We start from the raw sequence: 24,520 nt of genomic DNA, 5'->3' as shown, positions 1-24,520 counted from the left end.
TTTAAAATATTTTAAAAAATTGTTTCTTTCAAGTACCAGAATCAAAGGAAAATAAAACTGGGATGTAAGAAATTATGTAGTAATAACAATATTTTTAATACTGAATTTATTTTAGGAAGATGATGGAAAGTTCCTTCTGGGAGGAAAAACCCAGAAGCCATTTGGGTCTGGAGTATGTGCAGGTATCCTGGTCCTGGCTTCAGGCTTGTTCAGATACTGTCTGGCCATCTGTTTATCAGAGAACCTGGAATGTTTAGAAATGTGTGGAAGATCAAATCAGATGGCCATGACTGTCTGCCCTGCTGATAGAAGAGGAAAATCTTACATTGTTTAAGATGCATTGTAGTAAGAGCACAAGGGTGGCTCAGTCTGTTAAGCCTTTGACTCAGGTCATGACCTCAGGGTCATGAGACTGAGCCCTGCCTCAGCGCCACACTGAATGGGGAGTCTGCTTGAGAATTCATTCCCTCTGCCCCTTCCTCTACTCCTTCACTCTCTCTCTGTCTCAAATAAATAAATCTTTTAAAAAAGATACATTGTATTAAAAGCTGAAGAGAACCTTCAAATGTGTTTGGATCAGGATTAAGTCTAAAATGCAGGGACGCTGCCCCCCCCCCCCAACCCTTCCCTGTGCTTCTGACACAGCTGTGAGAGTAGGTAAGCCCTCACTCTTCTTTTCCTCCCCTCCTTTCTTCTTCCTTCGCTCTTCCAGCTCTATCACTTTCTCTGACAGACTTTGAGCTGTGGGACTCGGGCAGATGTGCTGGCATGAGAGTGTGCTTGGGACTTGTTCCCTCATTCCTTGCCCTGGTGACACAGTCTCAGGCAGTAGAAGAGGAAGCCATTGGTAGAGAGAGAAGTTGAGGAAAACAAAGGCTGTGTGATTACAAGTATCATTGAGGCTCATTACATGTATATATGTATTTATTTATGTATTTTATTTTTTAGATTGCTTATTTGTCAGAGAGAGAGAGAGCGCACAGGCAGGGTGAACATTCGAGGGAGAACTGGGCTCCCCACTGAGCAGGGAGCCCAACACGGGACTCGATCTCAGGATCCTGAGATCATGACCTGAGCTGAAGGCAGATGCTTAACAGACTGAGCCACCCAGGTGTTACCCCCCCCCCCCCGTAAGATTATTTATTTATTTATCTATCTATTTATTTATTTATTTGAGAGAAAGCAGAGCAAGCAAGAGAGAACATGAGTTGGGGGAAAGGGCAGAGGGAGCAGGAGAAACAGACCCCCTAATGAGCAGAGAGCCTGATGCAGGGCTTGATCCCCGGACCTGAAGGCAGAAGCTTAACCAACTGAGCCATCCAGGCGCCCTGCTTATTATATTTTTCATACAGTCAGCTTTCCTTGAATTTACATTCTGACACAAGGGACACTGTGGAATTTCTTTTTCCTGGTTCCCCCCCCCCCCCACTCTTAGCTGCCTTTTTGTCTTTCAGTGCCATTCAACTTGTTAAAGTATGGAAAAGAAGGTAAAACATAACATATGACATGAAAGTTCTTCATCAATTTCTTTGATTTAAAAAAATTCTTAAGAGTAATAGGCACTCTATATATTGTGTTCCAGAAGATGATTATCTGTAGATGTTTGAAATAATAGGGTTACTTTTAGAATTTGCTAGTTGGGCAGGAACCACTTCTGTACAGCCATGGTGTTCTATGCTGAAAATCAGGGGGGATTGTCTGCGTCAAAATCACCCCGGGTATTGGGGCGAGTAAATTAATTCTCTTTAAGGGGCGCCAGGATGGCTCTGTCATTGGGCACCTGCCTTTGGCTCAGGTCGTGATCCCAGGGTCCTGGGATCGAGCTCCACATCAGGCTCCCTGCTTGGCAGTGGGAAGCCAGCTTCTCCCTCTCCCACTCCCCCTGCTTGTGTTCCATCTCTCACTGTGTCTCTGTCAAATAAATAAATAAAGTCTTTTAAAAAAGAATCTTTTAAAAATGGTTCTCTTTGGGGGAACCTGGGAATCTACATTGAACTTTATAGGCAATTCTGATGCATTCTAATGTTTCCGGGCCTCTGGAGCACAGAAATACTAACCAGTGCTTTCTAGTCTTTTACTTTAGCATGGCCCGCGGATATTATTTCATTTATTATTAATAACCCTGAGCGGTCATACAGCAAGTTTTCCCTGAATGTGGTGGGGCTTGGGTTTGATCCCAGTTCTACTTTAATCTAGGCTTTACCATCTCCTTTATTACTGTTTATATATACTAGGGATGCATTTTGCTCTAGAGGTAGACTGATATTCTTGCTTAAGCCCATTGGTGTGAGGTTTTCCATTTGTTAGCCCAGCGTTTTACAAACTTCAGTGTGCGTTGTAATCACCCAGAAGGCTTGTTAAAACACAGATTGTGTTGAACGCTATTCCCAGAGTTTCCGCTTCTTCAGTTTGGAGTATGGCCTGATCATTTTCATTTCTGACAAGTTTCCACGTGATGCTGCCGGTACTGGGAACCCTGGATCATCCTGGGAGAACCGCTGTGGAAACTCAGTAGTTCAGAGTGGTTTGGGAGTAGTCCCCGGCCTGACACACTCAGAGGGTACCCCCTCTCTCTCCTGAGACCCCAGGATTCTCTAACTCAGTGGTTAATATCCTGCACAGCAGGAGACTCTAAGAACCTGAACCCCCCACTATTTTACCACTTGGCAAGTGTTTGGAATATCACCTTTGCTTCAGAACAGTGGTTTTCAGCCTTAGCTTTCCCTACAGAAAAGCAGTGGGAGGATTATTCTCAGAATGTCCTTGGAAATTTGAGGAGTTTATTTTAATGTAAAAAGGCTACAGAAATATAATTTTGCTTTAATAAATTTTACTTTAATTTCGAGGTCATTGATGGTAATCCTAAATTTCTGGAGTCGTCTTTCTTCTCCTTTTTTCCCCAAATAGAAATTTAATTGACTTTTTAAAGGTAAAAAATTTCCTGTACTCATAACACTTAATTGTAATATAGATAATGTTAAAAACTATAAGGGAACCTCTGAAAATTTCAGATGATTCTGTTATTTCTTAGAGAAGGAGTGTCTATAGCCTGTTTACTTTCACTGAAGATCAGTAAAGGTGATAGGAAGTGGGTGGTGACTTAAGAAATTTTTCTCCTCATAGTTTATACCCTAAAAATCACAACTGGAATGGGGAGAGAAAGAATTAATTTCATAGACCTAATGCTCCATTTTAACTTCTTTTTAAAGGTTATAAAAGTCACATATGCTCATGGTAAAAAAAAGAAAAAAATTCAACAGAATCCCTTTTGCTTATTTAATTTTGAAAGTCTTGGTACAATTCAAAACAACGGCTACAGAGCCCTCTCTAGCTGGCTTTTCGTTTCTTTTGTTATGTTTTTCTGGTTACTTTTAATTTTTTATCTAGTCATCTTTTTTTTTCGTTTGGTAGTTTTAGCTTTTACTCCAAAGGCATTTCATGGAGAAGTCAACTTTTTAAAAGTGATCCCCTGAACAGCTTTAGGGATGAGTTGGCAAGACAGGCTTGAGGCAGGATCTTTCTGGCACCTTATTTCTCTCTTTGGCAAAAACAAGCTCTCTACCTGTTTATACAGCATATGGGTTTCATAAATTCTGTTTCAGCAGGTTTTTTCTCATGCTGAAGAACATGACACAAATGTGTCATGTGTCCCTCATATTATTCCTTTAATTAAAGCGTGTATATAGTAATGCAAGGTGTCCTGTTCAGAAAACTTTTTAGACGAGAGTTATGCAGGCAATCTGAACTTCTATTGCATATACAATTTGGACCCTAACTGTATTTGGAAATTTTTTAGTAATTATATTTTTTTATTTATAATAAAAATATAGTTTTTAGTAATTATATTTTTATTTGGAATATACAAATATATAAATATATTTATGTATGAATATATATTTATATATATATAAGTTTTTATTTGGAAATTTTTTAGTTATTATATTTTTATTATAAATAAATAAAAATATAATTTTTAGCCATTATATTTTTATTTTGGTTATTTAGATAAAGATTGTAGCTAATCTGGTTTTAAATCTCTCTGAAATTATGTTCGCAATTTTGGTGAGTCCCATTGTTGATACTATTATCCTGTTCAGTTTTTATTCTTTAGTTTTTTGGGGGGGGGTTCCTTAAGAATCTGGTGAAAGCCGGGGATCCTCTTCCCAGAAAAGTAAAGGCAAAATTTACTTGAATTTCCGGGGAGTGCTCAAACCCCTTCCCCTCCAGGCTGAGAATTCAGGCCCTAAATGTGAGTGACAGTCTTCAGGTGTCCAGGTGTGTGGCTTGTGTGCCCGGGGTGGTCAGCTCCTGGTCGGGGGAGGGAGGGGTTTGGGTTTGGGCAGTAAGTCAGCCCATCAGAGAACGTGAGATGCCATCGTCCACGCTTCTTTTCAGAGTGGATGGTGACCTTTTTGAGTCGCTACTGCAGCCACAGTAAGACAAACAGGACCATTCCTGACATCAGCAGGATAGGGCTACCTTTTTTACAACCATGAAGGGACGCTAAACTAGCTCTTGGGAATGCCACAGAGAAATTTTACACTAAGGTACTAGGTAGTGGCACAATCCCTCAACCCCACTTTGCCGTGATTCCGTAATTATCAAAACTTTAATGAAAATGCTACATTGTTGTTAGTCAGCAATTCTTACTTTACAGGCAGCTTTGGGAAGTTCACTAAAAATTTAGATTTGTGAACCCTAGCCTTGGCTCGAGATTTATCATCTGTGGGGTAGAGGCCGGAAAACAGCCCTTGTCCAGTGGGGAGCAGAGCCGGACAGTCGTTCAGTGGGAGCATTCTGGAGAACGAATGTATCTGGTTCGCAACCCAACTCCTCCACTTGCCGGCTGAGTGACCCCGGGCAAGTTACGCAAGAAACTGTGGTTCAGTTTCTTCCCCTGTAAAATACTACCTGTTTCATGGGGTTCAGGTCAGACAAAAAGGCTTCTCTTTCCATGCGGGAAGCGCGGAGTGGGTGGCAGTAGACAATGTTGCATAATCACTAGCCGCTGTTGCCATCACCGCCATCAGCACGATTGCCACAGGGAAAGCCCCAGTGGTTCAGTGAAAATTTTGACTCTCATTTTAAATGCGGCTTTAAAGAATATAGATAACAATCACTAACATTTACTGAACGTTCAGTGTGCCAGGCACAGTGCTGGTTGCTTAACCTCTGATCATTAATACAGCTCCAGGAAGATGAGGCCTCATATTTTGGTTTCATGGATGAGAAAAGCCATTCTTTAGGTAATTAGTTATAGAGCCAGGGTTCTTTTTTAGTCTGTGTGTGTGTGTGTGTGTGTGTGTGTTATAAAAAGCGTAACTGGACATTTATTGTGGCTCATTTAGCTTTGCGATTTTATTAAAATAAATTAATCTATTAAAAGTATTACTTATTTTAGTCCTTAGTTCTTGAGTATCTTCATATTTCTTTTTGGTATTTTGGGAAATTTAATTTCAGACACGTTTCCCTTTTCACTCTGGATCCACTCTTAGTTTAGGAAGAGGTTCTTGGAAAAACCGAGAGAAAACAAGAAGCTTTTCTCAAGTCTTGAATGTCAGAGGAGTGGCCTCCAGGATTCGAACTTGATTAGGGTTGGGGAGACAGCCCATCTTGGTGGAGGTCTTCTCTCTCTTCTCCAGCCCGTTCAGAGTTCAGCTTTACTGCAGGGCCCGGGGGCTGCTGCAGCCTCGTGGGTGCTGGTATGTCTTGTGCGGTGGAGACGTTCTCGTTAATGGCGGGCTCCAAGTGTAGTGTTGAATTTGCTGTCAGTATTACTGGGACTCAGCAGTAAGGAAACATAAAGTACCTTGGCTAAGTCTGTCCTTTTTCTAGAATGTTTTTGTAAATTTTCAAATTTTGGAAATAATTATGCCTGTGAATTGGTAGAATATTAGCAGTATTCTGAATCTAACCAAATCTGTTCTCAATCAGTATATATGGTATATTCTGGAGAATTTGACTGTAACATAAGTTGAGAAGCTCCTTTGGAATCAGTAGCAGTAAAAAACCATTTGAGCCTTGGTTGTGTGATTTTTTAATCTACTATAAGATTTTTGGAGCAAGGGTTTAAAGGAAGATACAGGGGAACATATTGATATGGACTTAGAAGAATTAAAGTGATTTACCAGTGTTCTAAACAGGTAATAATTGTGACAGATGTAAAACCCCCATTCTGCTCCTAGTCCCTGAGCACTGTGCACCCAATAGACGCGAGCCCTCAGAGGCAAGGGGACACGCTCAATGTACCCTTAGCCTTCCCAGGTTAATGCAATCCAGTATGGTTTCTAGAGTAGGAAACTGAACTGAGAAGTTTGTTCAGGGTCGCACAGCGTCTGAATAGTCTAGAAGTTGGAATTTGATCTTGGATTTCTTCCACTCAAAGTTTCATGAAATTTTGAGAGGTCTGTGGCTGGAAAAGGCTTCTTGAGGAGTCAGTGAGAGAGGAAACAGGGCCTTTAAGAGCCCAGACCAAGATAAGGGTAAAAGCGTCAGATTTAAGGATGGAGCATGGCTGGAGCTGAGATCGGGGCAGCTTGACCAAGGAATGGGGTTGAGAAAGGATCACTGAGTCAGCCGTGGGGCAGCTAGGGAATTTGACACTGACAAGGTTAATTTGTTAAGATTATGGAGGGATTAAAAAAAGGCTAAGTGTTAGGGTTAAGTAGTACAGCATACATGTTAAAGATAGACTGGTGCGTGGGGTGGGGGTTGAGAAATTGCAAGATTAAATGATCTGTGTTTAATGGGTTTTCTTGGACAAAAGGATATTGATGGCAAAGGGACCAATTAGGAAGTGCTCGTAGTATTTCAGGTGAAAGCTGCAGTCAGCGCCACAGCCTCAGTCGCCTCTGAATTCCTAAATTTGTCTTCAATACCGTTAACTTCATTTTCACTTAAATGGAAAATTTCAAACAGAAACAGAAGTAGACAGGAGCCCTGTGCACCCTTCACTCAGTTTTAGAGAGTCGTGGGGCCAAGTCTTGTTGTCTCCACACTCTCTTCCTCACCTCCCAACCCCCATCCTCAGTATTATTTTGAATTAAGTCCCAGACATCATATCATTTAATCTGTAAATATTTTACTATAGATCTCTAAAAGATAAAGGGATTTAAAAAATAAACATAAACATAATACAGTTTTCACATTTAAAACATAAATTTTCTGGGCGCCTGGGTGGCTCAGTGGGTTAAGCCTTCGGCTCAGGTCATGATCTCGGGGTCCTGGGATTGAGTCCTGCATCGGGCCCTCTGCTCAGCGGGGAGTCTGCTTCCCTCTCTCTCTCTCTCTGCCTGCCTCTCCGACTACTTGTGATTTCTCTCTGTCAAATAAATAAATCTTTGGGGGTACAGATCTGAGGGACACCAGTTTTTAGGGGACGGACAGAAAGAGCAGAACCAGCAGAGGAGCCTTAAATGAACATAATCTGGGAAGGCTGAGTCTCCTTGTTCTGCTTTCTGTCAGCCTGTGGACTTCAAATAACTCTTCACCGGTAATGAGTGGTAGGGAGAATGGTTTTTATATATTCAACTTTGTGGGAGTGTTAAAAATGTTAGTATCTCTTACTGATTCACAATATTGTACCTGGGTATTTTGGAGCTGTCCCGTGTATAAAAACACACAAGATTCATAATCTCTGAAAGGGGAATTTAGGAGAATATATGGAAGAGTAGGGTAATGCCTTGAAAAAATTAAAATTGCATTAAGTCCTTGTGTAATAGTGTTTGAGGCTTCCAGTGGTCTCCAGAGCAGTTAGGATAGAACTGAATATTTGTCCATCACACTGAGATGCTGGCTGTGCATAGACCTGAGCCGTGCACGTCATTTAAGCTTTTGCTTCCTTGTGGTAAAAAACAGGATGATGCTAGGGACTATCTCATGGGGCTGTGGTACCGGTGGACCACGCATGCGACAGGTCACAGAGCCCCGCCGGCAAGTGTCTGCTGTCTTTGTTAATGACATTTCCATTAGGGTGTTCCTGAGGAGGCAGGGGAGTGATTGTGCCATTTTGAAGTGGATATTTTATAGATTTATATTGCTTTCCTTTGGGGAAGGATATTTTACACTTATTTTTCTACAAACGAAATATGAGGGGGTCAGTAGCAAGCAAAGTGTCTTGATCAGAGTAATGATTTCACACGACTCGCCGCCCGGTGTGGCCAGGGGGCATTTTCTCTGTGGCGGTGATGTCCTCCCCATCCCCCCAACTACAGTGTCTTCTGTGCCGGGGCCACTTCTTTTCCCCTTAGTCGTTGGAACTGATGATGGGAGTTTCCAAAGCAGGGGAAAAAAAGGTGCAAGATGTTTATCCTGACCTAGATGTCGCAGGATGTTAGGAGTCCGTTCGGGTCCGTCGCGTCAATCTGGACTGTTGCAGTAGCTATACGTGTGCTATTTATAGCGCGACTCTAATTTATGTGATTGTTGGAAAAACCTTCCTTAAGTAACCAGAAAATTACCAAGTATTCTAGACAGCTTTTTGCTAGTTTATTGACTTCACCGTCCCCGCCCCTTAGTCCCACTTGTGTGTCTGGGACTGAGGTGTGCTCTCGACCACCCATCAACCTCATCCCGTAGCCGCCTCCCGCCTAGGCCCCCACCCATCAACCTCATCCCGTAGCCGCCTCCCGCCTAGGCCCGGCCCGGTCTTGCTTCGGTTTGTATTGTGGAGCGGGCTTTTATCGTGGTGCCGCATGAGGTAGGGAAAGACAGGGAGCAACCTCAGTGTCCCTCAGGAGGGGACTAGTGGAACAGGCCGCAGGACTGACCACGCAGCACCACGTAGCAGTGAGAAGAGAACGGACATTTAGGTGCAGATATGGAACGAGCTCCAAAACATACTATTAAGGGACCAAAAAATACGCTGTGTACAGGACATACACCCCACTGTGTTTAAAGGACAAATGATTTAAATTCACGCTCATACTCTGTAACACATTGGGCAGTTGTGGAAAGAGAAATAACAGCGTGTGGGCAACAGCCCTTGTGGAGGGCAGCCTGGGAAGGAGGTGGTCGCTCTTGCAGGGTTTGGTGCTTTGTGTCCTTTGAACTCCCCATGGGAACATTTTCCCTTTTTATTTTTTCTTAAAAAGTGTCCTTGACATGGGGCGCCTGGGTGGCTCAGTAGGTTAAGCGGCTGCCTTCAGCTCAGGTCATGATCCCAGCGTCCAGGGATTGAGTCCTGATTCAGGCTCCTTGCTCGGCAGGGAGCCTGCTTCTCCCTCTGCCTCTGCCTGCCGCTCTGCCTGTCTGTGTTCTCTCTCTCTCTCTCTCTCTCTCTCTCTCTCTCTCTGACAAATAAATAAATTAAATCTTTAAATTAAATAAATTAATTAATTAAATCTTTTAAAAAAAAGTGTCCTTGACATTTTATTCTACATTTTCTTTAAAGTCTTATGTTGCCATTCGTCCTTAATTCATTTTATCATAAAGAAAGCAGAAGCACTCAGGTTCTTGGCTTTGACAGTAGACCCATGTGACAGTTTTGGTGTTCTCCTTCCTTAGGATATGAGTGGGACACGAGTGTTTCCTGCCTGCTCGTGCTCCACACTATAAGCTGTGAAGTACCCAGTAAAGGCAGTGTTCCACACCGGGCGTTCAGGAGACGTCCACCATGTCTGTTAAAAGAAACACCTCTGTGAAAACTTAGGACACAGATGTGTACATACCCCTAGCCCAAGCTCTCTTCACGCCTTTGTTGTTTTCTGAGTCAGTCTCCCTTTACCTTTGACTCATAACATAAAGAAGTTAAAACCAGAATCCATCAATGGTTCAAAGTTTGTGGGTGGGGTGACGAAAACGAATATTGATAAAGAACTGGGAAAGGGTAAACCACATTCCCCACTTGTGGTTCTTTTGTGTTGCAGAATTCTCACAGTGAGAGCCTCCCTGAAGTAGCCAGGGCTCTGTATACGTGCGGTTGAGGAATATAGGAATAGTGTGTGTGTAAGCTGGTGTACACACTAGTGTGGACTAGCTCGAACTTGTAAATGACCGGAGATGGCAACGATGTGTTAAGAATGTAAGGCTGTGTCTTTGTCATCTGTATATAAAATGCAGCGCTGAACATATTCTTTATTTTCTGAAACTGACATTGCCCTCTTACTATCTATTAAATTACTCATTGCTGCTACTCTTCTTGAGGTGAAAATAAGTCCATACTAGAAAATAAATATAGCTCTGAAGGGGAAAAAGCTCAGGTTTGTTATAGAATATAACCTTTCTATCTCTATTAAAGCCGCCAGATGTAGACTTTATTGCCCCCATGTGAGTTATATATGGATGATGATTGTTTCAGGTTAAAACTTGGTACCTTTTCTGGATGTTTTCTCCGTTAAATTAATCCTTATGTTTCAACATAAATTGAGGCAGAACAAGTTCCCGTTTCAGCAATTCTCACTAAATTTTCTTTCAGTTTTATTTCCAACTGAATTTAATAATTGAAAGCCTCTTGTGGTTAGGAGTAGTGTTTGAGACTTCGGTAGAATCTAATTATTTTGAACTTTTAAAGCCTTAAAAAGTGAAATGTAAAGCCATAGTAAAATGTTCTGATAGCTTTCATAGTCTATTAGCTCAGTGTTGCTTATTTTAGAGGGGACAGTATCTAAATTGAAATGTGTATTCATTATAGTTGTAATGGTCTCTTTCAACTCTTTTAAAAATCAGTCCATTTAGCTACAAAGAGAAAATAAAAAAACATTTAAAAGGCTAATAAGCATAGGGCATGTGAGTCTGTTCCTGTTTCTTAACTGACGTTTACTTTAAAAAAAAAAAAAAAAGTGTCCGAGCCCTGCCCATAAACTCTGTGTGTGCACACGCGCGTATTTGAGGAACTGGCAGGGGTCTGCTCATTTGTTTGCCCATTGTGAGGCTGTCCAGCACCTTTGTGGGGTTCTCTTTTTTTTTGTACCAGGGTGAAGGCCCTGAATGGAGGCCTTGTGCCCTACTTGATTTGAAATCCTCACCGTTAATCTAAAGGAACCTGCGGGGCACCCAGCAGGAAGTCTGTGTGACAAGTGGAGGTCTGGGATCCGGAAGCTTCGGTGCTGGGGGCAGGGGGGAGGCAGTGAGAGTGGTAATAATCTTTTAGCCTCAGCTTTGGTCCCCCACAGCCCAATTGTTACCCCCGGCTGGCAGCCAGATTGAAGAACTACCCTTTTGGGTGTCCTGGATTGCACGTGCTCTCTGAGGCCTCACCTAACTGTTACCAGATTAAAACCCACGACAACTGGGCTTTAATTCTCTTACAGAAGCATAGTACTGACTAGGCATTGTGCATTCCTTTTAGAGGTTAGATATTTTTATGAATTTTGTGTGTGTGTGTGTGTAGCTTTATTTAAAGGACGGAAGGGTTGCTTGGGAAGTGCGGTATTGTTGGCATGCTCTTTCTTACAGAGCCTGTTTAAAATCAGCACTTGCCTGGTTCAACCTAATTTGTACAGTTTGTGTGCTTTGTAGGACTAGCTATTGGTCCAAAGTTTTTGGCTTAAGAAGCCATGTAATTTTAAGTGTATACTGTGTGAGAAAGGGGTGGGGCAGCAGAAGCTTTTTATAGGGCTTCAACTAATAAACATTAATTTTTTAAGTAAGATTCTGAGAATTTAACAGAAGTAGAACCTGTATATAATGCTTCCTTAATACTAACACTGATGGGCCAAGGGAGAAAATTCTGTTTTTAAGTGATACTTTCTATTCTTTTTTTTTCTCCACTCAGAAACTGGTTCTTCAACTTTCAGTGCCAATTAAGACATGCTATAATAAGTATTTTATATTCTGTCCTACTGTTTGACTTTGGGTGTAAATGGTGGTAGAATGTTTAGTAGCTGAGCATACATAGTTAAACAGCTAGAGATGGGGTACATAGTAAGTTTGGTGTGGTGTGGTATTTGGTTTATATAATAGTATTTCAGCAGAATACTGAAACCAGGCAGAATACCTCCTGGAAAAGTGTTCAACAGGATGCCAGAAAGGCCATGTTAATGATAAGTTTCTCATACCTCAGCAGGTTTTTTGGGGCGTGTTTTGTTTCCCTACTGCTGTTTTATTCTTTATTGTGGTTCTCTGGAAACTGTGCCACGTGAACATATGGAATTCTATACATGAATGTTTATTGGTTTTGTAGAAACCCCAGGATACTGTGAGCTTAATAACTATGTTGTTTTGTGGGTTATCGAGGGGACATACTAAAAGTCAGTTGTTAATAAAGTTTTCATTAATTATTTTAACATTTTTCAAGGTAATATTAAAGGCAGCTCAACCAAAATCAGAATTAAGCAGTAACACTAGTGGGTTTGCTCTGGTTTAAAAGAGAGTTTGATCATAGCTGACCTCCTTCCCCATCTTTTACTGAGTGTTATCTTCCTGCAAAACTCAAATACAGTGTTTAGTTTGTATGACCTCATAATAAATTTAGTTGGTGTGTGTATACATATATATATATTCAAAATAAAAAATAAGTGTTTTTACTCTTGATTCACAGCCTTGTCTTTTGTTTCTACTCTCCGTAAAATGTTAGATGATAAGTATAACATGTATATGTCTGCTTAAGTGTAATACCAGTTGACAGTTTGTGATTACCCTTTCTTTTGTTTTGGTTACAACTCAATGAGATATTTATCAAGTGCTTTATATTTGTGTTTGTTCAGGACATGTCTCAGGAAGGCTATGGAACTAGGTCTCAACCTCCTTTGGCTCCTGGAAAACCTAACCATGAAGACTTGAACTTGATACAACAAGAAAGACCATCAAGTTTACCAGTAAGACATTAATGTGCTGATTTGGAAATGTAATGAGTCAAAAAATTTTTAAAAGAGCTCTTGTTTTTGTTTGTTCTACTTTATATTAAATCTTGGGGAAGAAGTTCCTAGATTTCAGATATATTTGTGATTTATTAACTTTTTTAGGGCTTTCTTCTCAAGAACTGTGTGGTCTTGGATAAGTCTCTTTCATTTGTAGGTATTTCTTAGTCCAGTTGGAAGGCATATTCACTGGATGGGTTTTGTGGCAAAAAAGTGTTTCTGTTGGACAGTTGTGCTTTGCTTAGCCTTTTGCTTCCTGGTAGTGATATGGAACAGTGGTATCCAATATAAGAGTTAAATGGAATGAAATCCCCACTTGGCAAAGGATATCAATGATGAATGAGATAAAGCATCCGGTGAATGAGACAAACCATCTTGTGGGACTTTATGTCATGAGAAATCACCCAGTCCTTTTCCACCTAAAAGAATTTTCATTTAAATTTGGCAAAAGCAGCTTTTAAGCATTTTCACCAGCAAATACTGTGTGGTGATTGGGGTATATATTGATTAGAGTAGTGGCTACATTCTAGGAAATCATGTTGAGGCCCGTAAATACAGTTCATCTGTTTTTTTAATGAGCAGCCTAATTTAAATGAGGCTTTCCTTATAAACTAAAAGAATACATCTATGCAAATAAATTTTTGTATTTATTTTCTTGTTAAAATGTTTTTGATTTAAATAATTATTATTCTTATTCCTTAATCTTTATTTTCATTTAAGATGGGAGTTTAAGCTAGACAATGATTTTAATTCGAGTTTCAAATATTTTACATTAAGTTTTATTATATTACTGCTAAACATGTGAGAACCAGCATTTGTAATGAATGTGCTACATGACAATTGGTATGCACAGAGAACCTGTGTTTAAGTTATGTGTAGCCTTAAAGAAGAAGGTAAGTCATGGTTACAGTGTGTCTAGTATCTTCGAAGCTGATGCACATTTTTTTGACATCCTGATTTTTTAGCTTTTATTTCTGTGATGAGTGACTTTATTGTGGTATTTTGTAGTCACCTTGGAGTATTTATTATCTAGTTACTTGGTTTCTGAAGGAATGAAAGAGGTGAATAGATTCTGCGTTTTATGCTCTTTTTTCTTTAGCACACAATTCATAGCTTGGTAAGCGTGTAGTGTGTGTGTGTGTGTGTGTGTGCGTGTGCGCGCGCACGCACACAGGTGAGCACTGTTGATATGTGTAACATTTGCCAAGTATTTGGAAATTGGCTTATGGTTTTAGGAAATTTAAATGGACTCGCGGGAAGCAGATGGACAATGAATCCCACTTTTTCTCCCTACCAGATTTCTGTTGTTCTAAGAGAAACCCAACTTTGTAGATGTGCCTTTGGCTGGTGAAGTGGACTGTTACACATGTGGAAAGATTTGTTATAAACTGATAGACGTTTTTATGTAGCCAGGAGAACAGTTTGTGGTGTGCTGCTTTCCTCATGTGCACTTGACCTTTGGGGTCCCTCACTAGGCTCTCCTTCTCATGGCTCTGCCCTGAAATGGGCAGTTGATAGTCAGCTAGCTACAGCATAGTTAGGGAAGGAGTGAAATACGGTTGTCCCAGAAAACTGAAGAGTTCTGCTCTGGGATGGTGCTTTTTAAGTTAATTATGAAAAGGGGGCTAAAAGCATTTTAGGAAGTGAGCCGATATATTCATCAATAGTTTATGTTTTTCTGAATTGTTCTGTTTGTGTACATGTAATGGCTTGCTTTCTTCCTTACTCTTTACCATGCCTAATTCCCCAGAGGATCGAAAGTTGTTCATCACATAAATTTTCTTATGAGCTAATAAAAAAAAAAGAAATGCCCCAGTTGGTGTTTTCTTTCTGTTTTTGTAGCTCTCACAGGTAAATAAGATGCTGATTGACTCAGGAACATTTCAATATTTTTTTAGAGAGCAGAATTTCCAGGTTTTGGGGTGAGTATATGGACATACCAGTCACTGAACAAAGAACAAACTGTAGATCGGGTGAAAATTGGCTTTATTTACATGAATTTTAGCAAGACGCTTTTCTTTCAATAGGCTTCATTTGTGTAGAAAGTTCTGTAAGGGGTTTACTGATATATTCTGAGCTATGTGGATGCTGCATCAATGTGTTTGGTGTTATAGACAAGGTCATCACGGTTTGCAGGGGATATCTGTTGGAATTCTACTTGACTCTAGTGTCCGGATGTTTTTAGTGTTACTTCTGTTAAATATTTTAGTTCTCCAACTTGACTAAGTTGATACTGTACATACCATGAAACTGTATCATATCTGAATTTCCTGTTGGGTAGTTTGTAGAGTTATGCTGCATTTTTTTATTCAAGTGTCAATAATGTAAATTTTGTCTTCTTACTTAAAGATAATCCATCATATTTGTAACCTCTAGTTTGTAACTTGGAGTAAGGAAGCTGTGGGTGCTACCTTTACATTCTAAAAAATGTGGTATAGTGATACTAATGTATGATTATTCTTTAGAGTATATGTGACTATGAAGAAGGAAGCTTCTCTAGTAATTATTTCTTAATCTTTTTGATTATATTGGGCTAGGTTTTATAATAATTTCTTTACGTGTCATATTTTCTTTAGCATATTTGTTACGTGGTTAAATTTCTGTTACAAAAAATCAAGATATTTCTAATGTCTTTCTGCTTGAGCTATAAAGTGACCTTCCAGTAAGTTGTCCACTCACCGTTGTTTGAGCTGGTATCTCTCTGTATTTGCATGTCATCAAATTCTTGGTGATCTTCAGTAGCCAAAGCAGTTATGTTCCAGCTGACTTAAATCTTCAGATCATCCACAGTAAAGTAAATAACTGATAAATTAATATTTGTCCTCTTGTTGTCTTGGGGCCATGACCAGTGATATTTACTTACCACTTAATTTACTCTGATGTAAGCTTAGAACAGATCTTTCTTAATAATGTCCACTGATTGCTATACTTCTTAATCATACAGCTTTTCCCACATTGAGACACTTTAGCGTACATACTCCTTATTCTATAATTTCCAGCAAATCTTAGCATATAGCAGGTATTAAAAGTAGCTTGAAAAACTCTATCTCCGGGGAATAGTATCACTTAAAATTCAAGCACATTCTGAATTTTTTCCTACCTCTATTATTGATATGAAATGAAGCCAGCATTTAAGCAAAATACACTGTGGAGGGTCCCCCCCCCCTATTAAAAGCTTATTAGCTCTTTATCTTAAAAACATTGAGTATATCTCAATTGCTATTTTAAGATAACTCCCCAAATATTATTTAATATACTTTGTTGTTGGATCTTTTGATATATTTTCATTGCTTGTGCCATTATTGTTTATCTTATTACACTTATTTTTATAGCTGTCTTGACTCCCCTATTAGACGAGGATCTTTTCAGAATATTTATTATGTCTTGTTCAGTATTTTCCTAATAGATTTTATGTAAAACCTTTTTTTTTTCTTTTAAATATTTTATTTATTTATTTGACAGAGGGATCACAAGTAGGCGGAGGTGGGGGGGGGGGAAGCAGGCCCCCAGCTGAGCAGAGCGCCCAGTGTGGGGCTCAATCCCAGGACCCTGAGATCATGACCCAAGCTGAAGGCAAGAGACTGAACCCACTGAGCCACTCAGGTGCCCCTATGTAAAAACTTTTAAACACATTCTTCCTCTAGTATCAGACTCTCTTTTCGTTGCTGAAGGGATTTTTTTTGAAGGTGTTGGCGTGATAGCAGTAGAGAGCCCATGTTCTCCAAAGCTCCTGATACTAGCGGAGTTTTATGAGTGCGGGATCTGTATTAGCAGGGTGGGGTTTTTGTCCAAACCATTTTTTCTTATTATAAAATGACATTTGAATTTTACCTAGTAGCCTTAAGCTGCCATAGAAGAAGTGGGCACTTTCGGATATTTAAGCTAAAAGTAGTGTGAAAAACATATCTTTTCTTAGTAGCGTGAAAACATTCTTTTCATTGTAAAAATAAATAAATTGACAGGAACAATAATCCTAATTTCAGTAAATATGGCATGGGTATGTTGTTAATAAAATATTTATAAAGATGTATACAAGGAAGTAAACAAACAAAAGGTTTGATTTTCTTCCTTGATCTAAGCACACGGTGCTTTGTCCTCCAGGGATCTGAAGAGCCCGTCGTTTTCCTCAGGTGACAGCAAATCTGTTTCATTCTTCCCAGAGGCCAGCCGCCCGTGTGGGTTTCAGGCAGCAGGTCCACTATTCTTTTTACCTAAGATACGGAACACCATCAGTCACATCCTAATAACCCATCGCGTCTTCTGACCCTTTCTTCTTTAAATAGGAAATATCTAAGGAGATCGACATTAAAAGGGATTTTATCTTTTAGAGTTTAGTAAAAAACAAACAAACAAACAAAAACCCCTATGTGTTGTGTAGAATAATGCTTATGGTAGTTCTGTTTAGTTTGCAGTTAGAAGGGAATATTGAGGTTTAGATAAAAAACGGTTTTTGGCCTTCCGTGAAAGGAGGGAGGTAGTAAATGCTGGTTGTTCTTTGAAACAGAGTGTTAAACAGGATTTGGAAGCCTGAAAGTGGGTGGTTGGAGCCCTGGTATTACCAAGAATATTCTTTGGGGGTTAAGTGTTAGCAACAGAGCCTCCAATGATTTGGCTTTCCTGAAAAAGAATACTCTGTGTGTGTTTGTTTTTTAAATCTTTAATGACACTTATGTTGGATAGTGGTAAAAGATCATGTACTTTGGAAGCATATATGAATGTTGATGATATGTTAATGGGCACATTTTAAGTGCGTGGATTCGATAATGTAGTTCCTGTGAACAGTTGGAAACTATTGGAAAAAGCTAGGTGAAGCATTTTTAACTGGATTTTGTTTTTTTATTAAGTTTTCAACCCAACTAAAAATACAAATTGTTATAATGATCTCAACCTGTCAGGTGGCAGTTTTTCGCAAAAGTTGAAATCTGCCAGCTAAGAATTAGATATATGGCTGCTGAATGAACTCTTCCAAAATTTTTTTATTTGTATCTGGAACTCGATTTAGATGGTTTTCAGTAAAAGGTTAAGAATCTAGCTGTCTTCTGTTGCTGGAGCCTTCTCAAAGCATTCTGAACATTACAAAATTGTAAGTTAATAAAAGAGAAACCTAATCTGTTGTCAGCATTGATAATTCCTGCATGCAGCTGACAACATGCGCTGTTTACTAGTGTTCTCTAAATGTTAATAGAGTATGTGGAGTCTGGGAGTTACGGACATTGTAGAGAGGGAGCAGGAGGCTCTCTGAAGGCTGGTGCCTTGTCAGCTGGAGTATCCGCAGATCCTGTTAATCGGGGGCATAGTTTCGAAACTGAAAGTGTAAAGACATTTTGATATCTTGGTAAAGTTTTTTTTTTTTTTTAAAGATTTTATTTATTTATTTGACCGAGAGAGAGAGAGAGATCACAAGCAGGCAGAGAGAGTGGCAGAGAGAGAGGAAAGGAAGCAGGCTACCTGCCTAGCAGAGAGCCTGATGTGGGGCTCGATCCCAGGACCCTGGGATCTTGACTTGAGCCGAAGGCAGAGGCTTTAACCCACTGAGCCACCCAGGCGCCCCTCTTGGTAAAGTTTTAAATGGAACACATAATAGTTGGGTTTTTTACCTAGGTTTTACCATATTCCCAAATGTAATTCTAGTAACTGGTCTGCTCCATGTGGAGACATCAGTTCTTTTGTGTTCAAGGTTAAGAGAAACATGTGAAGACCTTACTTGAAAGTCTGAATTTAGGAAAAGTGATAGTGACTTTGACAAATGTTCTTTTCTAACGTGGATTATTTCTTTAAGATGTGATGTTCTATAATTTTATCCCCTAGAGTATTTTTGTGATACTGGTAGTCATTTCGAAAATAGAGGATAATTCTTCAACTTGAACAAGGTAAGAAGTAGTAGGAAGTGGGAAAGTAGGTTTCTCCTTTTAAAATAATCTTCCACTTAAATGTTTGTTCTGTAAATGAATTCTCAATAAAACCTCACCAGTTTGGATTTCGTCCAGGTAAAAGCAGGCTAAATATATGGAAAGTTTGAATAAATTAATATTTAAAAAGAACTGGAGTTTGCTTTTAAATAACTAAAGTGTTTGTGTGCAAAGTGTTTCTAAATTGAGATCTTCAGTCCTGTTGAAATAAATGGATAATTCTAAATTTATTATAGCTGAGATATTTGCTTAGTGGCAATATGTTATTTTTAAAAATTCATTTAACTTTTAAAAACATTTTAAATAAGCATACCCCCTGCAAACTTTTTCACATAATATTCTGAAGATTGCCGTTTAAAATATGGGGGAAATGAATTTCAACCCATTTTATGGGACTGTCAATTCTAAAATAATTAATGAAGGAGTACTATAAAAAATAGGCACTGGACAAAATTGGAGATGAAGAGAGGCTGAAACATAACTGATTTGCAGGATATTGGTTTTGATAATAGAAGGATAACTATGATCTATAGTTGATAAATGAGGCTCATTAAGTAAGGGATGAAAAATGCAGATATTCCTGGCTGATAGAAAAGTCAGATTGTGCCATAACGAATTGGGGATGGGAAGGTTTCGCACCAGCTTGCAGCTCTGCAGATGAGCTGCGTGAGGCTCTGGAGCCTTCTCTGTGGCCCCACAGGCTGGGCGCGTGCCCCTCCCGGGTCTGCCTGCCGACAGCCCCAGAACCGTGCCTGGACCCCCAGGCCTCTCCCAAGCAGGAGCGGTCTGCACGCACAAAGGGGAGAACCGTAGCGATTGTCTTGAGTACAAAGCACAGAAAGTAGCGTGTGAGAAATTCTCACATGGGGCCTTGGGTAGGAGAGCTTGTCGAGCGGTGTGGCTCCTTCAGGTTTTAATTTTAAATTTTTATGCTAGCACGACTGCTAGAACGACTGCTGCTCAGAGGTACCTTTTCTCATTCGAGCCTGCTGTTTCTACAAAAGGCAGTTCTTGGCACGTTGAGCTAGAAAACCTCCTTCCTCCTTTCTTCTGGGTGCCCCTCCTGTTCACTGGTATCTGGAGAGGTCAGGGGGCTTCCCTGCACCCCGAATATGCAGGCATGGCCATTGAAAGGGGCTGAGTACGTTTGACTTTGTAGTGCCCAAGGTAGATGGGAAATAGATTTTACTTTACAAATTTCCACTTTGTAGGTAACTGAAGCCAGACGTCTCGCTTATGTAATAAGAGATACATAACCAGTAGGAGCTCATAGTAACATGTGTGGACTGGTTAATGGCTTTTATTTTTCTTTTGGACTAGAATAACTATTTTTAATATTTACTGCCAGTTTAGGAGATGAAATAAATATATGTAGAGAGGAAAGTTTTTTATTCTTCCCTCGCAATATAGGATTTTTTGAAGTGTCTCTCTTTCTCATCTTTTTCTTTTGCCTTCTCTAAATTGTTGTAAAATAACTGAATGGTCTTGTTTTCCTTTGTTTGGGTCAAGAAATTTTAGCTGAAAATTGTTACTGTGTGAAAGAAGATTATTGACTCAACAAGCCTTCAATTTTCCGTGAATAACACTCCCACCCCCTAGCTTCAGGAACATGCCGTGCATGCATTCTATTTTAAAATACAGACTGTAATTTAAAACAGGCAGTTTGATGCCCCACTGAACTTTGTTTAAGCCTGGAATAAAAGAGGGGAGAAAAAGCTTTAAGCTACAAAAAAGTGACTAAGCTTTCTCAACCACTTTTCTTCATAATGCATTCTATTTGAGAAAAAAAAAAAAAAGGTGCCAGGTACTATTGTTGTCTCTTTCCACAGGACCTAAATTTTATCCAGTGTTAAATTGTGGTGTGTGCGTTTTTTCACTTTCATTATCAGGCTACCATTTGAATTTTTTAAGTGTTCAGAGGAGTAGTCATGTATAGCGGAATCTGTGTGCCTACATGTGTGTGTTCTGTCCGTGTTCAGTGCATGTGAGAACATTCTGAAATTAAGGACATAATTTTTAGCATTCCCTTACTGATAGAGATCTCATTTTCTAGCGTTCTCTTTACTTAAATAGTACCTAATTATTAGACTAGAATGATAGTAAATAATATTATGGTTAAATATCTGTATCAGATCATTATAAAAATGATTAGCTGGAAGTAGTTTATCTCATCCCCCCCCCCTTTTTTTTCTTCTCACAAAAAGGAAATGAGCAGTTTAGGATGACCTGTATGGAAGGAATGATGATTTTATTCCAAGAAAGTTATATTTTTTTAACCTGGACCCCTGTGCTGCTGATGCTGCTGAGGTCAAACAGGCTTAAGCCCTAGCTCGGATTCCGGCTCATGTCCCTCTTCACTGGTGGCTCCTGTGTGGCTCCAGTAATGGTCTCCCTCCCATTTTTGGGTACCATTTACTTTTGAACGTATTTAGGGATTTGGGGCTAACCGATTGAGTCCGTAGTTTTATTATTCAGGTCATAGGAGAGCCAAGGCGCTTCTTGTGGACGAACTACAACATCTCAGGTCTTCCTCTCCCCGCCGTGGGATCAGTGTGGCAATCTGTATGGGGGGGTCGGTTTCCGGAGAAGGAGAAGAGTTCATGGGAGAAGTTGAGAAGTATGTCTACCGGGCGTCTTTATGATCACCTGTAGGGTAGGAGGAAGGAAAAAGACACAAAGAAGCTGCAGGGCAATGCCATCTGACCCGAGCAATGCCCCGTCTGGTGCCTTTTTCCCACTAGATCAGTGGGAACCTCGTGCAGACAGCTCTCTGAACCAGCAATTGGTTTTAATTTCATGAATGTGGAAGGAGGACCCTCCTGGTCTCTCTGAGGCCTCCACTTGATGTCCGACACCCGAGGTTTACGTTTGTGCCCTGGAAAGTAACTGAGCAAATACTGTGTACTTTTTAGACTGAGATTTACTGCGAACAGAAACGTTAGCGACCCAGCATTTGTTCTCGATGAGCCCAAGTCACTTTCATGAACCATGTCCCCTGCATTTCTGCCTTTTTGTGTTTTCTTTTCCTCCTCCTTCTTCCCTCCCTTCCTCCCTGCCGTCCTGTCTTTGGGGCTCCCTGGTTCGATCTAGGTAGCGTGGTATGTTACAAGTCTTCACTTCTGCTTGCGATTTTATTCCTCTGTCCGAGCACAGAATGGTGTCTGCTGGGACAGTGGCATACAGCTGTGCCCGATCCGCAGTAGATGTCGTCTCTGAATGAAGGCCAGAATGAGTGAGCACAGCAGGCCCCGCCCCTCTCTGAGACTTCCACCCTGATACTGATCCTTTCTTGTTTCCCCCCCGCCCCAAATTTCTCATGTAAGTAGAGTCTTCATCCGTCTCATGGGTATGGGTAGTGAGAAGTGCAGTGATCCCGCTAATACCTTCTAATGACCCCAGAAGTATGTGGTTGGTTTTTTGTAACTACCTGTCTCTGTATCAGGAGGAAATTTGGCTTTGAAATAATAATAATTAGGTATAATAATTTATTGGACCCCAATTTTTAAAGTCTGGTTTTGTATAAGTAAAAATTTCAGTTAACTAACATTGGAAACTGCTGGTAAAAGGAGAAGAGCTGTGTCCAGAGTAAGTGTCTTCATGAATATCATGGGTGTGAATTACATGAACTTCAAAGTCGTGCACTTCCTGACATCTGTTTTGTCCACTCAAAGCCAGATCGCACCCCATTTCTTCTACTTTTGACAGTCTGGTACTTTCAGGTTACCAAGACAAGTGAATTATTCCCTGCCTTTTATTTATGCAAAGCCTTTATTTTCAAAATGCCTTTATTACCACTGGAGGCAGAGAGACAACTTTAGAGGCTGGTGTATTATCTCACTAATGGGGTTGAATCAGATTATTAAAAAGTGTTGGCAATGAGCATGCAGAGGGAGAAAACTGTTGAAATAAAGGGAGGGATGAATGATAGACGCTTTTAAGGTTTTTAAGCTGAGCGGCTGGGAGATGTGTGTTGGTATTGACGACAAACACAGAGAAATGGTGGTGGGAATTGGTTTAGGGAGAAGAGACTACCCAGAGATTTTATGAGATTAAAAAGCAAGTCCTGAATAAATTGGCTCGAATTCTCCAACGCCTAAAAGAAAGCATTTCATCTTTGCTACCAATGCCTTATTTTTTTGTATAGTTCTTTATATAAGAGATAAAACATTGCCATAAATAGGAACCAGAGTTGAAAGAGTGATAGCAGTGGCTATAACTTTACATTTCGTGTGAATTCTTGGAGTTGATTTGAAGAATATTGGAGCAGAGTTTGCATAAACAGCTCAGCAGATCGTACCAGAGTGTTTCTAACTCTAACATGGAGTAAGACAAGAGTGCAGTCTCAAAAATAAATGAAACTAGTTACAATTCAGCTAGGATTCATGGTTGGTCCCGTTGTCCGTGCTTTTCGGCTAGTCCAGTAAGTTTATGGCCTAGTCTGTTCCTTTCCTTGGGTAGGGACAGGTGACTTCATGTTGCTTTGTCTAGCTTACTTCCGAATGATGGAGACTTTGTTCTTCCTGTTAGAGTTCATTTTTGAGGAACATTCCTTCGTTTCATTTATCTCATTATGATTTCTCCTTTTCTAACACTCCTTTTGAGTATGTGCTTTGGTGAGCCTAGTACACAGACATACTATTTTTGCTTATTTGTTTTTCTCTTTTGTGGGTTTGTGGCTGTGGGAGGGGGCTGGGGAACTTAGTTTTCACGTGCTATTTTTGAAAGATGTTCTCTTTTATTTTGTAGACATGGTTAGCCCTTTGACTACCTTGAGTTTCTGTGATACATTTAAATTCAGGCAGAGGAAATAGGGCCTTAGGGAGATTACCATGAACCCCGAACAGTTTTCTCTTGTTTTCTTTGTTTTGTTTTGTTTTATTTTATTTTTTAAATCAAACCCCTCCCTACTTTTCTTTTTTCAGTGTGTAAAGCACTATCATTTCGCTTCCTACATAAAGAGCAACAATTTAATATTAATGAGTTATTAAAATGTGTGTATTTTTACATAATTTGATACAGATTTTTTGAAGTTCTAATTCCCAGATGTGAAAATAAAGAATCCACAAGGGCAGGAAACTTGACTCAGGGTGCCAGCAGTGGTGGAGCGCCAGCGAATGGTGGTTCCTTCCGTTACGGCGGCGGTCTCCCTGCCTCTGCTCCAGAAGACACCTGCGTGTCCTCCAACCTCAGGTGTTAATCCGAAGACCGTCTCTCTTTTAAATACTGTTTTGTCAACTTTGATTAAAATCCTGAGTGTCCTTGAGTAAATAGGAATATGTTCACATTTTCCCAAGTGTTTTTGCATTTTCATAGTTACTACATTTATGCTTTTCCTTAGGCTGGCATGCCTAAATGTTGACATCCTCGAGGAAGGCACAAGATTTCACTTTACGCAGAAAAATTCAATTACATTTAGCAGTCGTTTATTGATTGCCTCCTGTGTTTAAGATTTTATGTTAGATGTAGGAATCTAAAAATTTATAAAAATAAAAATTTATAAAAATAAAACTGGGATTAGTTTATTACTAGTGTTCTTTCCTATAACACGTTCAGCAGTTAAGAAATCAACAAGAAGACATACCTATATTCAGAATGCCTGGTATTTAAGATACTCTAAGGTAGCTTCCCAGTTTTTCTTCAGGGAGCTGTGTATATAATGTCTGCAGAATTCATACTTCTGGCCTGTGTAATAGTGCAGAAATGTTTTGCCATTCCGTGGAGGTTTTGGATATTGGAAAAGGGAAGAGCAGTGACTCCTGTGTTGAAAGGATGTTACCTGCTCGGCGAGGCACTGAGGCAGCGTTTCGCCCTTGG

At 40.0% G+C, this 24,520-nt stretch overlaps 1 protein-coding gene across 19 annotated transcripts in view; it reads left to right on the top strand.

The window, feature by feature from the left end:
- Positions 1-24,520, top strand: part of ARID1B (AT-rich interaction domain 1B) — a 436,238-nt gene that overhangs the window by 143,644 nt on the left and 268,074 nt on the right. For all 19 annotated transcript variants that reach the window (XM_082729553.1, XM_082729546.1, XM_082729550.1 and 16 more), the window contains exon 4: positions 12,645-12,755. In XM_082729553.1, the coding sequence (XP_082585679.1) occupies positions 12,645-12,755 (111 nt within the window). The remainder of the gene's footprint in view (positions 1-12,644; positions 12,756-24,520) is intronic.

This window comes from Mustela nivalis, assembly GCF_964662115.1.
Source record: "Mustela nivalis genome assembly, chromosome: 5".
NCBI lineage: Eukaryota > Metazoa > Chordata > Mammalia > Carnivora > Mustelidae > Mustela > Mustela nivalis.
The sequence above is the reverse complement of the archived record's forward strand: the minus strand, read 5'-3'. Positions and strand labels throughout refer to the sequence as shown.